The following is a 12,862-nucleotide window of genomic DNA, read 5'->3' on the forward strand; positions in this document are numbered from 1 at the left end:
TCATGGCCCTCATCAACTCTAGCCTCCTAGCCTACCTGGACCCCCTCCAACTTGCCTACTGATGTAACAGGTCCACAGTGGAAGCCACTGCCCTAGCCGTACATTCATCCCTGGAACATCTGGACGACAAGGAAACATACGTCAGACTCCTACTCATCGACTACTGCTCCACCTTCAACACCATAACGCCCTCCAGACTAATCTCAAAACTGAGACCTAGGTCTCGGCTCGGCTCGGCTCGGCAAATGGATCCTCAGCTTCCTGACCCACAGACTGCAATCAGTGAAGATAGACAACAGTACCTCCTCCACAATAGCCCTCAACACTGGAGCTCCCCAGGGATGCGTTCTCAGTCCCCATACCTGCACTCCCTATACCTCACAACTGTGTAGCCAAATTCCAAATGAATGCCATCCACAAGGTTGCTGATGACACCGCCATGGTAGGACAGATATCAAACAACGATGGGTCAGAATACAGGAAGGAGATAGAGGGTTTGGTGTCATGATGCAATGATAACAACCTCTCTCTCAATGTCAGGAAAACAACAGGGCTGATCATTGATTTCAGGAAGAAAGGAGGAGGACACGGCCCCATCTACATCAACAAAGTGGAGGTTGAGAGAGATGTTTCAAGTGGATTTGGTGAGGCTAAGTAAGTGAGGAATGACATGAGAGATGAAATAAAATGCTAAAGAATGTGAACTTTGGTAGAACAAACAGAAATATAGTATACGTCAATAGCAAGAGAATGAGAAATGGTCACATGCAAAGGGTTCAGATTCCTTTAAATCGCTGAACATTAAGATACAGGTTCAGCACACAATAAGGAAGGTAAATGGCATGTTGGTGTTTATTAAAACAAGATTTGAGGACAGTAGTAAAGCACTGAAAACAAAAAATGCTGGCGACCACAGCAGGTCAGGCAGCATCCATGTAGAGAAAGCAAGGTAATGTTTCAAGTCCAGATGACTCTTCATCAGAGCTGGTAAAGTGTAGAGGGGGTAGCATTTATGCAATAGGCTGGGGGAGGGAAAGAGGGGTGGAGAGTTCAGAAATAGGGGACATTTTAAAATTAGGTGCCGTCCTTTTAGGGCAGATTTGAGGGGTATTCTTTCTGTCCGTGTTGTACAACTTTGGAACTCTCTGTTTCAGAAGGTGATGAAGGCAAGTCTTTGAATTGTTTAAAAGATAGAGGCAACTGGGTTCTCCAAACAAGAATCTAAGGTTATTGTGGACAGTTGGGAACGAGATTTGGAACAGAAGCTGTTTAGCCATGATCTTATTAAATGTTGGAGCAGGTATATCTTCATTTGTTTATAAGAGAATACATTATTTCCACATATATCCTGTCAAGACCCCACAGGCACTTACATGCTTCAATCAAGTCACCTCTCACCCTTCTTAATTCTGGCAGATACAAGCCTAGCTAATCCAAACTTCCTCATAAGGCAACCCACCCATTCCAGGTAGAAGTCAAGTGTACCTTCTCTAAACTGCTTCCAATGCATTTACATCCATCTTTAAACAAAGTGACTAATACTCCACTCTACTCCATAGCAAATGCCCTGTATAACTGAAACATGGCCTTCCTAACCTATGTATCCAATTCCCCTCACAATGAGCAATAACATTTCATTTGCTTTCCTAATTACTTGCTGTACCAGCATTCTAACGATTTGTGATTCATGCACAATTTTTTATTCATTCAGAGGATGAGGGTGTCACTGGCTAGGCAGCATTTATTGTCCATCCCTAATTGCCCAGAGGGCAGCTAAGAGTCAACCACATTGCTGTGGGTCTGGAGTCACATGTAGGCCAGACCAGGTAAGGAATTTTCCTGAAGGGTCCAGACCTGAAACGTTAGCTTTCCTGCTCCACTGATGCTGTCTAACCTGCTGTGTCAATCCAGCTCTACACCTTCTTATCCCAGGTAAGGATGGCAGTTTTCTTCCCTAAAGGACATTAGTGAACCAGCTGGGTTTTTACGACAATCAACAATGGATTCATGGTCATCATTAGATTCTTAATCCCAGATATTTATTGAATTCAAATTCTACTATCTGCCATGGCAGGATTCGAACCCGGGTCCCCAGAACATTATCGAAGTCTCTGGATTAACGATCCAGCAATAATACCACTAGGCCGTCACCTCCCCACATAAGCATACCCAGATTTCTCTACATCTCAGGTCTGCAATTTCTTACTGCTAAAATGAACAATTTCACATTTTCCTACATTACACATCATTTGTCACTTCTTTGCCCACTCATTCAAACTATCTAATGTCCCAGTACAGTATCCTTATGTACTCTTCACAAACTACTTACTCACCTATCTGTGTCATCAACAAACGTAGCAAATGAATCTTTGATTCCTTAGTCCACGTCATTTAAATTGTTAAAGATTGAGGTTCCAACACTGATCTCTGCAGCACACACACATGAAGTCTCGCCAATCTGAAAAATGACCCATCCATGCTGTGACGAGGCTGACCCTTTAAAAAGGTTATTTTATCCTTGTCTTTTTTTGAAGACAGGTTGTGAAGACAGAGGTTCTAAAGAGTCTAGAGAGTAACAGTTTAACAATGGGAGTGGTGAGTTCTCCCAGTTCAGGTATTTTTTCTAGTTTTTTCAGCTGTAGTAGTCACAAGACGCCTTGACCAGCAGAAGCGTTGCAAGCTTCGGTAAAGGATTCTTCTGACTTTCTCTGAAATCCATTTCTGGATGTTGTTCCCTCCTGCTTGTAAGAATCTGTGCTTGAATTTACCTTTTCGCCAAGGGGTGTGTTTATGGGATGTTACTATATTGGAACAATTAATTAGTTAAGTTGCTGTATCGGGTCGGTTAGGTTTTCCAATAGTTAAGTTACTCTAAATTCCGCTTTCTTTGGTTCATGTTACAACTATAGTGTTTAAATAAATTTTGTTTTGCTTAATGTGAGTAGTTTGATCAGTTGCATCACACCTGGAACACCCACTTCACATCTGCCTTTAAAATAAGAAAAAGTTAGGGTCTAGGCCACCTTCTTAAAATAGTTTGAAGGGGTCTGGCTGGTGCATAACAATGCCCACTACATTTCTTGTTATGGAGTCACACAGCCATTGAGTTATATAGCACGCAAACAGACCTTTTGGTCCAACCAGTCCACACGGACCATAATCCCAAACTAAACTAGTCCCACCTACCTGCATTTCACGCATATTCCTCCAAACATTTCTTATTCGTGAACTTATCCATATGTCTTTTAAACATTGTAACGGTACCTGCATCCATCACTTCGTCTGGATGTTTATTCCACACTCAAACCGCTCTCCATGCAAAAATGTTGCTCATGTCTTTTTTAAAATCTTTCTTCTCTCACTTTAAAAATATGTCCCCGAGTCTTGAGATCCCCACTTTACAGAAAAGACATAGAAACATAGAAGATAGGGGCAGGAAGCGGCCATTTGGCCCTTCGAGCCTGCTCCGCTATTCATCACGATCACGGATGATCATCCAACTCAATAGCCCAATCCTGCTTTCTCCCCATAACTTTTGATCCCATTCGCCCCAAGTGCTATATGTTGCTGCCTCTGGAATACATTCAATGTTTTGGCATCAATTACTTCCTGTGCTAAGGATTTCCACAGGCTCACCACTCTTTGGGTGAAGAAATGTCTCCTCATCTCTGTCCTTAATGGTCTACCCTGAATCCTCAGACTGTGACCCCTGGTTCTGGACATACCCACCATCGGGAACATCCTCCCTGCATCTACCCTGTCCAGTCCTGTTAGAATTTTATAAGTCTCTATGAGATCCCCCCTCATTCATCTGAGCTCCAGCAAAAGCAACCCAGTCAATGTCTCCTCATGTGTCAGTCCTGCCATCCCCAGAATCAGCCTGGTAAATTTTCACAGCACTCCCTCGAGAGCGAGAGCATCCTTCTTCAGAAAAAGAGACCAAAACTGCACACAACATTCCAGGTGTGGTCTCACCAAGACCCTGTATAACTGCAACAACACATCTCTGCTCCTGTACTCGAAACCTCTCGCAATGAAGGCCAGCATATCATTTGCCTTCTTTAGTACCTGCATACTTACCTTCAATGACTGATGCACAAGGACACCCACAAGGCACCTGCTATTCACCTTATCTATACCCCTCATGATTTTATAAACCTCTATAAGGTCACCCCTCAACCTCTTACCCTACAGTGTAAAAATCAAGCCTCTCCTTATTATTCAAACCCTCCATTCCTGGCAATATCCTGGTAAATCTCTTCTGAACCCTCTCCAGCTTTACATTATCCTTCCTACAACAGAGCAACCAGAACTGGAGACAGCATTTCAGAAAGAGTCTCACCAACGTCCTGTACAACCTCATAATAATGTCCTAACTCTCATACTCAAAGGTCTGAGCAATGAAGGCAAGCGTGCTAAACACCCTCTTAATCACTCTGTCTACATGTGATGTAAATTTCAAAGAATTATGTACCTGAACCCCAATCTTCCATCCATACCAATATTTTACTTTCTACACCCTAGAAATCTTTATGTTCCACAATAACCTTTCTGAAAATCTAAGTACAGTACATCCAGTGGTTCCCCTTTATCCACAGCAGATATTACTTCTTCGAAGAACTCCAATAGATGATTAATCATGAATTCCCCATTACAAAACCATATTGACTCAGCCTGATTACCTTGAATTGTTCTAAGTGGCCTGTTATAAAATTAACTTCTAACATTTTCCCTATGGCAGATGTTAAGCTAACCAGCCTGCAGTTTCTTGCTTTCTGTCTCCCTTCTTTTTTGAATAAAGGAGTTACATATGCTATGTTCCAATTTAATGGAAACATCCATGATTCTTGCAATTCTGGAAAAGTACAACCAATGCATCAACTATTTAACCAACCCTTTTTTTTTAAAAAAGAAGGCCCTCGGACAAGGACCATCAGGACTCCAGGATAAACCAGAGAAAACTACAAGCCAATCAAGTTTGCCCTGAGTAGTAGAGATGCTATTGGAAGAAATTGGAGAGACAGCGATTCATCAAGAACAATCAGCATGGTTATGTCAAGGGAAGGTCATGTCTGACCAAGCTGATTGAATTCTCCAGAGACATAACCAGGTGTGTCGATGAGGGCAGTGTTTTTAATGTAGCCTACTTGGACTGTTGCAAGACTTTTGACAAGGTCCCACATGGGAGACTGATGGCAAAGTTCAGAGCCCGTGGGATTCAAGGAAATATGGCTAATTAGATCCAGAATTGGCACAGTGGCAGGAAGCAGAAGGTGATCATCGAAGGGTATTTCTGTGACTAGAAGCCTGTGTCTAGTATGGTTCTACAAGGATCAGTGTTGAGCCCCTGCTGCTTGTGACATACATAAATGACTTAGACTTGAATGTAGGAATGTTGAACAGCAAGTTCACAGATGATATGAGAATTGATGGGTGATAAATAGTGAGGAGGTTAGGCTAAGTTTACAAGGGGATACAGGAGGCTGGTCAGATAGGCTGATCAGCGGCAAACAGAATTCAATGTGTCTGAGATGCTACACTTGGGCAGAACAAACAAGGCAACGGAACGCATGACAAATGGTAGTGACCGTGGTGTAAAAGTCCACTAGTCCTTTAAGGGAGAGGGGCAAGTAGATAAGGTGGTCAAGGCAGCATATGAAATACTTGCCAGTATTAAGGCAGCAAGGTTATGCTGGTATTAAATGTTTGTTAGGCTACAGTTAAGAATATTGTGTGCATTTTTGGAATTCACATATAGGAGGGATGTGACAGCACTGCACAGAGTGTTGAAGAGATTTACCCAGATGTTGCCTGGGCTGCACAGTTGCAGTTGCAGTTATGAAGACAGATTGGGACAGAGAAAACCGAGAGGCGACTTGATTGAGATGTATAAAATTATGAAGGGCATAGATAGGTTGGCAGAAAGGCACTTTTCTCCTTGGTTGAGGGATCAATGGCCAGGGGCACACATTTAGGGTAAAGGGCAGGAAGTTTAAAGTGGATGTGAAGAACTTTATTTTTGGTGGTGGAAATCTGGAACTCCTTGTCTGTAAGGGCAGTAGTGGCAGAAACACTCATAACATTTAAGAAGTATTTAGATGTGCACTTGCTATGACTAGGTGTACAAGACTATGGATCAAGTGCTGGAAAATGGAATTAGAACAGGTCGGTGCTGGTTATTGACTGGCACACATTCAATGGGCTAAAGTGTCTTTCCTCTTTTCTGTAGACCTCCATGACTCGATGACGTGTCAGCTTCCAGCTCAGTAAGACTTCCCTGGTTATTATAATTTGTAATCTGAAGTAACCTTTTATGCTGTACCTTATCAATGCCTTTTGGAAATGCAAATACATCACATCTACTGGTTCCCTCTTACCTGGAGGATCCTTTACATATGTTTAATTAATAATCTCAATCTCACTAAACATCCAGGGTAGCAACATTAGGGGTTCTTGTGGCACAGTAGCAGGATTTCACCTTCTCCAGAGGAGTCTAATAACATCTCTGAATAGGTTGAGTCAATGGTGGAAAACTGAAACAAACATAGAAACCGCTGGAGAAACTCAACAGGTCTAGCAGCATTTGTGAAGAGAGAAACAGAGTTAATATTTAGAGTCCACTCCGGCAGTCTCTGTGCTTGTTTGTGATGGGTGATATATATTGACTGGATTAATCAACTTGGCAACGGCAGTAGCCTCGAGGGAAGGTTCACTGAGCATATGAGGGATTGCTTATTAGAGCAACATGTCATGGAGTCAACCAGAGAACTGGCTATTTTAGATTTGGTATTATGTAACAAGGAAGGATTGATCGCAACATGCTAGGGTTTCAAATTCAGGTTGAAAGAGTGAAGACAGGGTCATACTGTAGAATCTTAATGTTGGGCCAAGTTAATTATCCAAGCCTGAGGAAGGAGTTGGCCCTAGTGGACTGGGCTAAAATATTAAACGGCAGGACAGTTGAAGAACAGTGGCAAATACTTAGGGAGATACTAAACACCTCTCAAAGTATATTCCTGGGAAGAAGAGGAATTGAAAAAAGGAGAAAAATAATCCATGGTTTAATAAGGAAGTCAAGGATAACAAAGGAAAAAAACTAGGGCATATCATACTGCAAAAGTTAGTGGCACTCTGGAGGACTGGGAGAATTTTAAACATCAGAAGGAATTACTAAAAACAATATTAAAAAAGCTAAGATAAACTACAAAAGGAAACTAGCAGAAAACATAAGCACTGTTACTAAAACCTTTTCTTAAGTATATATAAAGGAATGGAATAGTAGAAGTAAATATTGGCTCTTTAGAGGACAAAAATAGCAAGGTAATAATGGGGAACTCAGAAATGGCAGAGGCACTAAACAAATATCTTGTCTCTGTTCTCACACAGTAGAAGACAATAATTTCTTTCCAAAAGCTGCAATTACTACAGAGGAACTTGATGAAAATACTATAACTAGGGAGAAGGTATTAACTAAACTGATCGGATTAAAAGCAAATAAGTCTCCGAAGCCGGACGGTGTGCACCGCACCCTAGGGTATTAAAGGAGGTGGCAGCAAAGATAGCGGAAGCATTAGTTATGACATTTCAAATTTCCCTGGATTCTGGAAATGTACCAGTGGTTTAGAAATACACTAATGTGACACCCTTATTCAAAAAAGGAAATAGGCAATAAATGGGAAACTACAGACCAGTTAGTTTGACCTCTGTAGTGGGGAAGTTGCTGGAGTCCATCATAAAGGAGATTACGGAATCCTTGGGAAAACAAAGCTCAATTCACCAGTGTCAGCACGGTCTCACAAAGGGCAAGTTGTGCTTGACAAACTTGGGAGTTCTTTGAGGATGTAACCAGTAAGGTGAAAAATGGGATCTGGTGGATGTGGTATATCTAGACTTCCACAAGGCATTTGACAGGCTGCCGCATAGAAGACTGATCCAGAAGGTTAGGTCACAGGGGGTTGGGATAGAGAAATGACTTGAACAGAGGATTAGCTGACCGACCGGAAGCAGGCGGTTGGGATAAATGGGTCTTTCTCTAGATTGTGAACTGTAACTAGTCAGGTGTCACAAAGTTCTTGGATGTCAACTATTTACAATCTATACAAGTGATCTGCAAGCAGGGACAGAGTGTAACATAGCAAAATTTGTGGATGATGCTAAAATAGGTGGGAAAGCAGGCTATGATGAGGAGATAGAGAATTTACAGATAAATATTGATAGGCTAAGAACATGGGCCAGAATTTGGCAGATGGAGTTTAATGTGGATAAGTGAAAGGTTCTCCATTATCAACAGAAAAATAAAAAGGTAAATTATTATTTAAACGGTAGCAGATTCAAAGTGCATCAGTGCAGAGGGATCTGGATATCCTTGTACATGAATTGCAGAAAGTGGGTATGCACGTGTAGCATATAATAAAGAAGGCAAATGGTATCCTGGCATTTACTGCAAAAGAGATAGTAAGAACTGCCGATGCTAGAGTCAGACATAAGACAGTGTGGAGCTGGAGGAATCCAATAGGCCAGGCAGCATCAGAGGAGCAGGAAAGTTGACATTTCGGGCGGGATCCTTCTTCAGAAGTGTGTTTGAGGAGTCGCAGAGAAAAACGTTTTTGGAGGATGTGAACATTCTGTATGTAGCAGTTGTCGCAGTCAGGGCCAAATTGGGATGGCCTGAATGTAGATTACAGTTCATTTGGGATGATCTGGCTCTGTAGGCAGGTACTGAGAAAGGCAATGTGCCTGTAGGGCCTGGTTTCCTTCAGTATGTGGTCGAGCAGTTTCAGGGCCCAAGAGATTACCAGAGGGTTACAGTGAGAGAGAGATCCACTGAGGTCTTTCCGGAGGGAGGAGGATAACTTCTTCAAGGTAGGCATCCCTAGAAGAGACTTTGCAGTGGGGTTAAACTCACTCAGAGATAGTAAGAACTGCCAATGCTGGAGTCAGAGATAACACAGTGTGGAGCTGGAGGAACACAGCAGGCCAGGCAGCATCAGAGGAGCAGGAAAGCTGCCATTTCAGGTCTTCCTTCTTCCTTCAGGAAGAGTGTAGGCTGTCTTTGACTAAGACTATTTCAAGTTAGAAATGGCAGTTTAGTGCTAGAATTCAGAATACCCAAATATGACAAAATTGAGGTAGGTTTCCCTTTACAAGCAGCAAGAATACGAACTCAAATTTGAAACAAAATTTGGAAAAGGGATCAAATACTACATTTGGTCAGTTGCCATTTATTCTGCAGGGGAAATTCAGCGTATTTGTGCCGCTAGAGAACTGCTGCACAAACATTAGAAGGCTTGGCCTGCCGTGTTCATCCAGCTCTACACCTTGTTATCTCAATAATTAGCCATCTTCAAGTACTGTTAGACTTAAATGAAACCGTTAGTGAATTTCCCAATGAGACATTGGGCAGCATGGCGGCTCAGTGGTTAGCACTGCTGCCTCACACTGCCAGGGCCCTGGGTTCAAGCCTATCCGCGGGCAACTGGCTGTGTGGAGTTTGCACATTCTCCGCCAGGTGCTCCTGTTTCCTTCCAAAGTCCAAAGACGTGCAGGCTAGGTGAATTGGTCATGCTAAATTGCCTGTAGTGACCAGGGATGTGTAAATTAGGTGGATTAGACATGGGAAAAGCAGAGTTACAGAGAAAGGGTAGGGGAATGGGTCTGGGTGGGATGCGCTTCGGAGGGGCAGTGCAGACTTGTTGGGCCGATTGGCCCGTTTCCATACTGTAGGGTTTCTATGTCCTATATATGTGTAAGTCAAAGAATACGGAGGGAAAAAAAGGAGAGATTGTTAGGGCTTACAAAACAAAAGAATGTGGGATATGGAAGGATATTCCTTAAATATCAAGAGTCACTGGAGAGAAAATTTCAGAGTCTGGAAGAAATGCTTTTCAAATGGCAGAGCGGAGAGACAGTGTGGAATCTTGCAGTTGCATGGCATGAACTCTGAAATAAAATAATGTGGGAAATCAAGGGATGGAGAATGTAACTTTTGGGAATTGCTTGTCAGGACGAAAGGAAAATGGGCAATGGGGGTTGATACTGAAAGGAAGCAAGCAAAGTGTTGGAAATTTCTTTGAAATAGTGAGGAGTTATTAAAAAAAGGTCTTGGCTTGTACCTCCATTAGGCAAGGGGAGGTTCAGAGATGTGGAATAAAAAACAGAAGGAGAGAGGATTTTGCAGTCAGGAATTGGTAAGGCCCACTGTAATAACAAGATTCTGTTCATTCAAGTATCAAAATTTATTGGTTATAGTTTGAACATTGGTTTTCCTAGACAGAGATTTTTAAATCACCTCTCATAAGCATTGGGAAAAGTGTGTACTACCATATGCACAATCACAATATCTACAACATTCTAAAAATGTATACGCATGCTCATCAGATCACATTACTGTTTAAATAAATATTGGGTAGTAAGGTAAATACCATAAAGTCTTAAAGAAGAAAAATACTATTTAGTTCCTTGAATCTATGCCACAATCCAAGTGAATTTCACTGCCTTACTTTCAATTCATAATCCTCTGCCTTCCTCCACTAAAACATTTTAATTTGACCTCAACTCATACAATAATTTCTGCCTCAACTAGCTCTTGTAACAAGACTGTACGTAACCTCAGTGACAATCTCTGGCTAGCAATTCTCCACTCAAAACTAACTTCAGAAAAATTCTTCACCCAAGTGTTTATCAAGTTTCTTCATAGTACAATGCAACATGTATAACAAGATTAAGCAAACCAGTATCAGTTTGAAATACACACTGTAAACAAGATTTGCAGGAAGTAAATTTTAAACATGCATTGACTTGCATCATAAATGAAAGTAGTGGAATAAAGTTAGGTCTTAAAAACGAGGGCAAAATAATTTAAGAAGTACAAATTCATAAAAATGTACATTTAGTTTGTTCACTGATTGCACCAAATGCTAAAGTTTATTCCAATTTTTGCAAAAAATGTTTCCACAAAGTTTTAATGAATAAAAATGATGAGTGTCTCACCACTGATAAGTTTAAACAAAGTAAATTACTAAACATAAATTCAAACAGAAACTTCAAAACTCAACATACAAGGTAGTAAGACAGGTGTGGCAGGTGAGGCTTGAACCAGGACCTACTGGTCCAGAAGCAGGAACATGACCATTGCACCACAAACCCCCTTTATGATTCTGGACTGAACTAATAATTGCCAAGATTTAGACAATTGCTGTGTGAAAAAAATTGAATTAATATCAGCACACAAATGAAAAAACTGTTCCAATATCACATATGTATATTTAGTGCCTTCTCAGTCAAAGACAGACAAACGAAGAAAAGAGGTCAAGTATCTGAAGTTATGTACACTATTATTCCATCGGGATTCATTGGTATCCTTTTGATAGTTGTGAAAAACTTTGTACTGCCTTACACATTAACAACTGCAATAAAACATCCCAAGATGCTTCACAAGAATGTCTGTGGGAATTTGCACATTCTCCCCATGTCTGCGTGGGTTTCTTCCAGGTGCTACGGTTTCCTCTCAGTCCAAAGCTGTGCAGGCGAGGTGGAATGGCCACGCTAAATTGCCCATAGTGCTCAGGGATGTGTAGATTAGGAGGATGGGTCTGGGTGGGATGTTCTGAGGGTCGGTGTGGACTTGTTGGGCCAAAGGGGCTGTTTCCACACTGGGATTCCATGATGAATATTAAAACAAAGCATCACACCATGCCACATCAGGAGAGTAAGGTCAGATGACCAGAAGTTTGGTCAAAGAGGTACATTTTAAAGCATGTCTTAAAGGTAAAGAGGCTGAGTGGTGTGGAGAGGGTAGTAGAGATCAGGGACAAGGCAACTGAAGATATGGTTATCAATGTTAAAGTAATTAAAATCAGGATACATTAGGCCAGATCAAGGAGAGCGCAGATGTCTTGAAGGTGTGGGGGAATGGAGGAGACTACAAAGACGGGCAGGCCATGGAAGAATTTGAAAGCAAGGATCAGAATTTAGAGTGAAGATATTGCTTCAGTGGGAGACAATATCAGTCACCAAACACAGAAGTGATCGAAAAACAAGACCTGCTTCAAGTCAAGATATGGGCAATACTAGCTCAACATGAAGTTCAACAGAGTGCTTTTGGGAGGACCATTCATTTAGCAAAATAATCATTACTAAAACCATGGAAGAGTCTTTGTAAGTCTGTCTGGTCTGCAGGAGGAATTCTATAATCAGTATCATGTTTGCTAGTTATCTATACCATCAGTTATCACAAGTAAATGAAAAACTCACCACTGACACTGCCAGTTCCAGACCAAGTGAACTCCAGCTGATAATCAAAGTCAGCACTCCCAGCAGAGCCGCACTATGTAGACAGAAAAGACAGAGTGAAAGAGAGACAATCATGGTTAAAGAAAACTACACTAATTATTGCATAGTAAAATCTTACAAATATGAGAGTTCATACTTTACATTAATCCTCCCTCAGTTTGGTAGTAAAAATGAAGTTCTGTTTAAATGGATTCAATATCACCAACTCAAATAAAGTTACTGTTTCATTTAATATTCCAGATTATTCTCTTTAACCAAAGTATAATGAACTATATTTTTTTCAATTTCAAACATGATCAAAAATGATAAATATTTAATGGCATTGGAAATTTGATAGGTTATATATAAGTTGGTCGATTGATTACTTAAAAAAAAATTCAAAAATTCGAATCATCTTGATTTGTGAACTGTCAGGCAGACAATTTGACACAATCCAGCAGTGTTGTCTACAGGTTCAGAGATAGTAGGAACTGCAGATGCTGGAGAATCTGAGATAACAAGGTGTAGAGCTGTATGAACACAGCAGGCCAAGCAGCATCAGAGGAGCAGGAAGGCTGACGTTTCCGGCCTC

General features: G+C 41.3%; 1 protein-coding gene across 5 annotated transcripts in view; it reads right to left on the reverse strand.

Annotated features, from left to right (window-relative positions):
* Positions 1 to 12,862, reverse strand: part of ttyh3a (tweety family member 3a) — a 237,293-nt gene that overhangs the window by 68,947 nt on the left and 155,484 nt on the right. For all 5 annotated transcript variants that reach the window (XM_048609585.1, XM_048609583.1, XM_048609584.1 and 2 more), the window contains exon 6: positions 12,253 to 12,325. In XM_048609585.1, coding sequence (XP_048465542.1) covers positions 12,253 to 12,325 — 73 coding nt within the window. The remainder of the gene's footprint in view (positions 1 to 12,252; positions 12,326 to 12,862) is intronic.

This window comes from Rhincodon typus, chromosome 21, assembly GCF_021869965.1.
Source record: "Rhincodon typus isolate 14 chromosome 21, sRhiTyp1.1, whole genome shotgun sequence".
In the NCBI taxonomy this organism is placed as follows: domain Eukaryota; kingdom Metazoa; phylum Chordata; class Chondrichthyes; order Orectolobiformes; family Rhincodontidae; genus Rhincodon; species Rhincodon typus.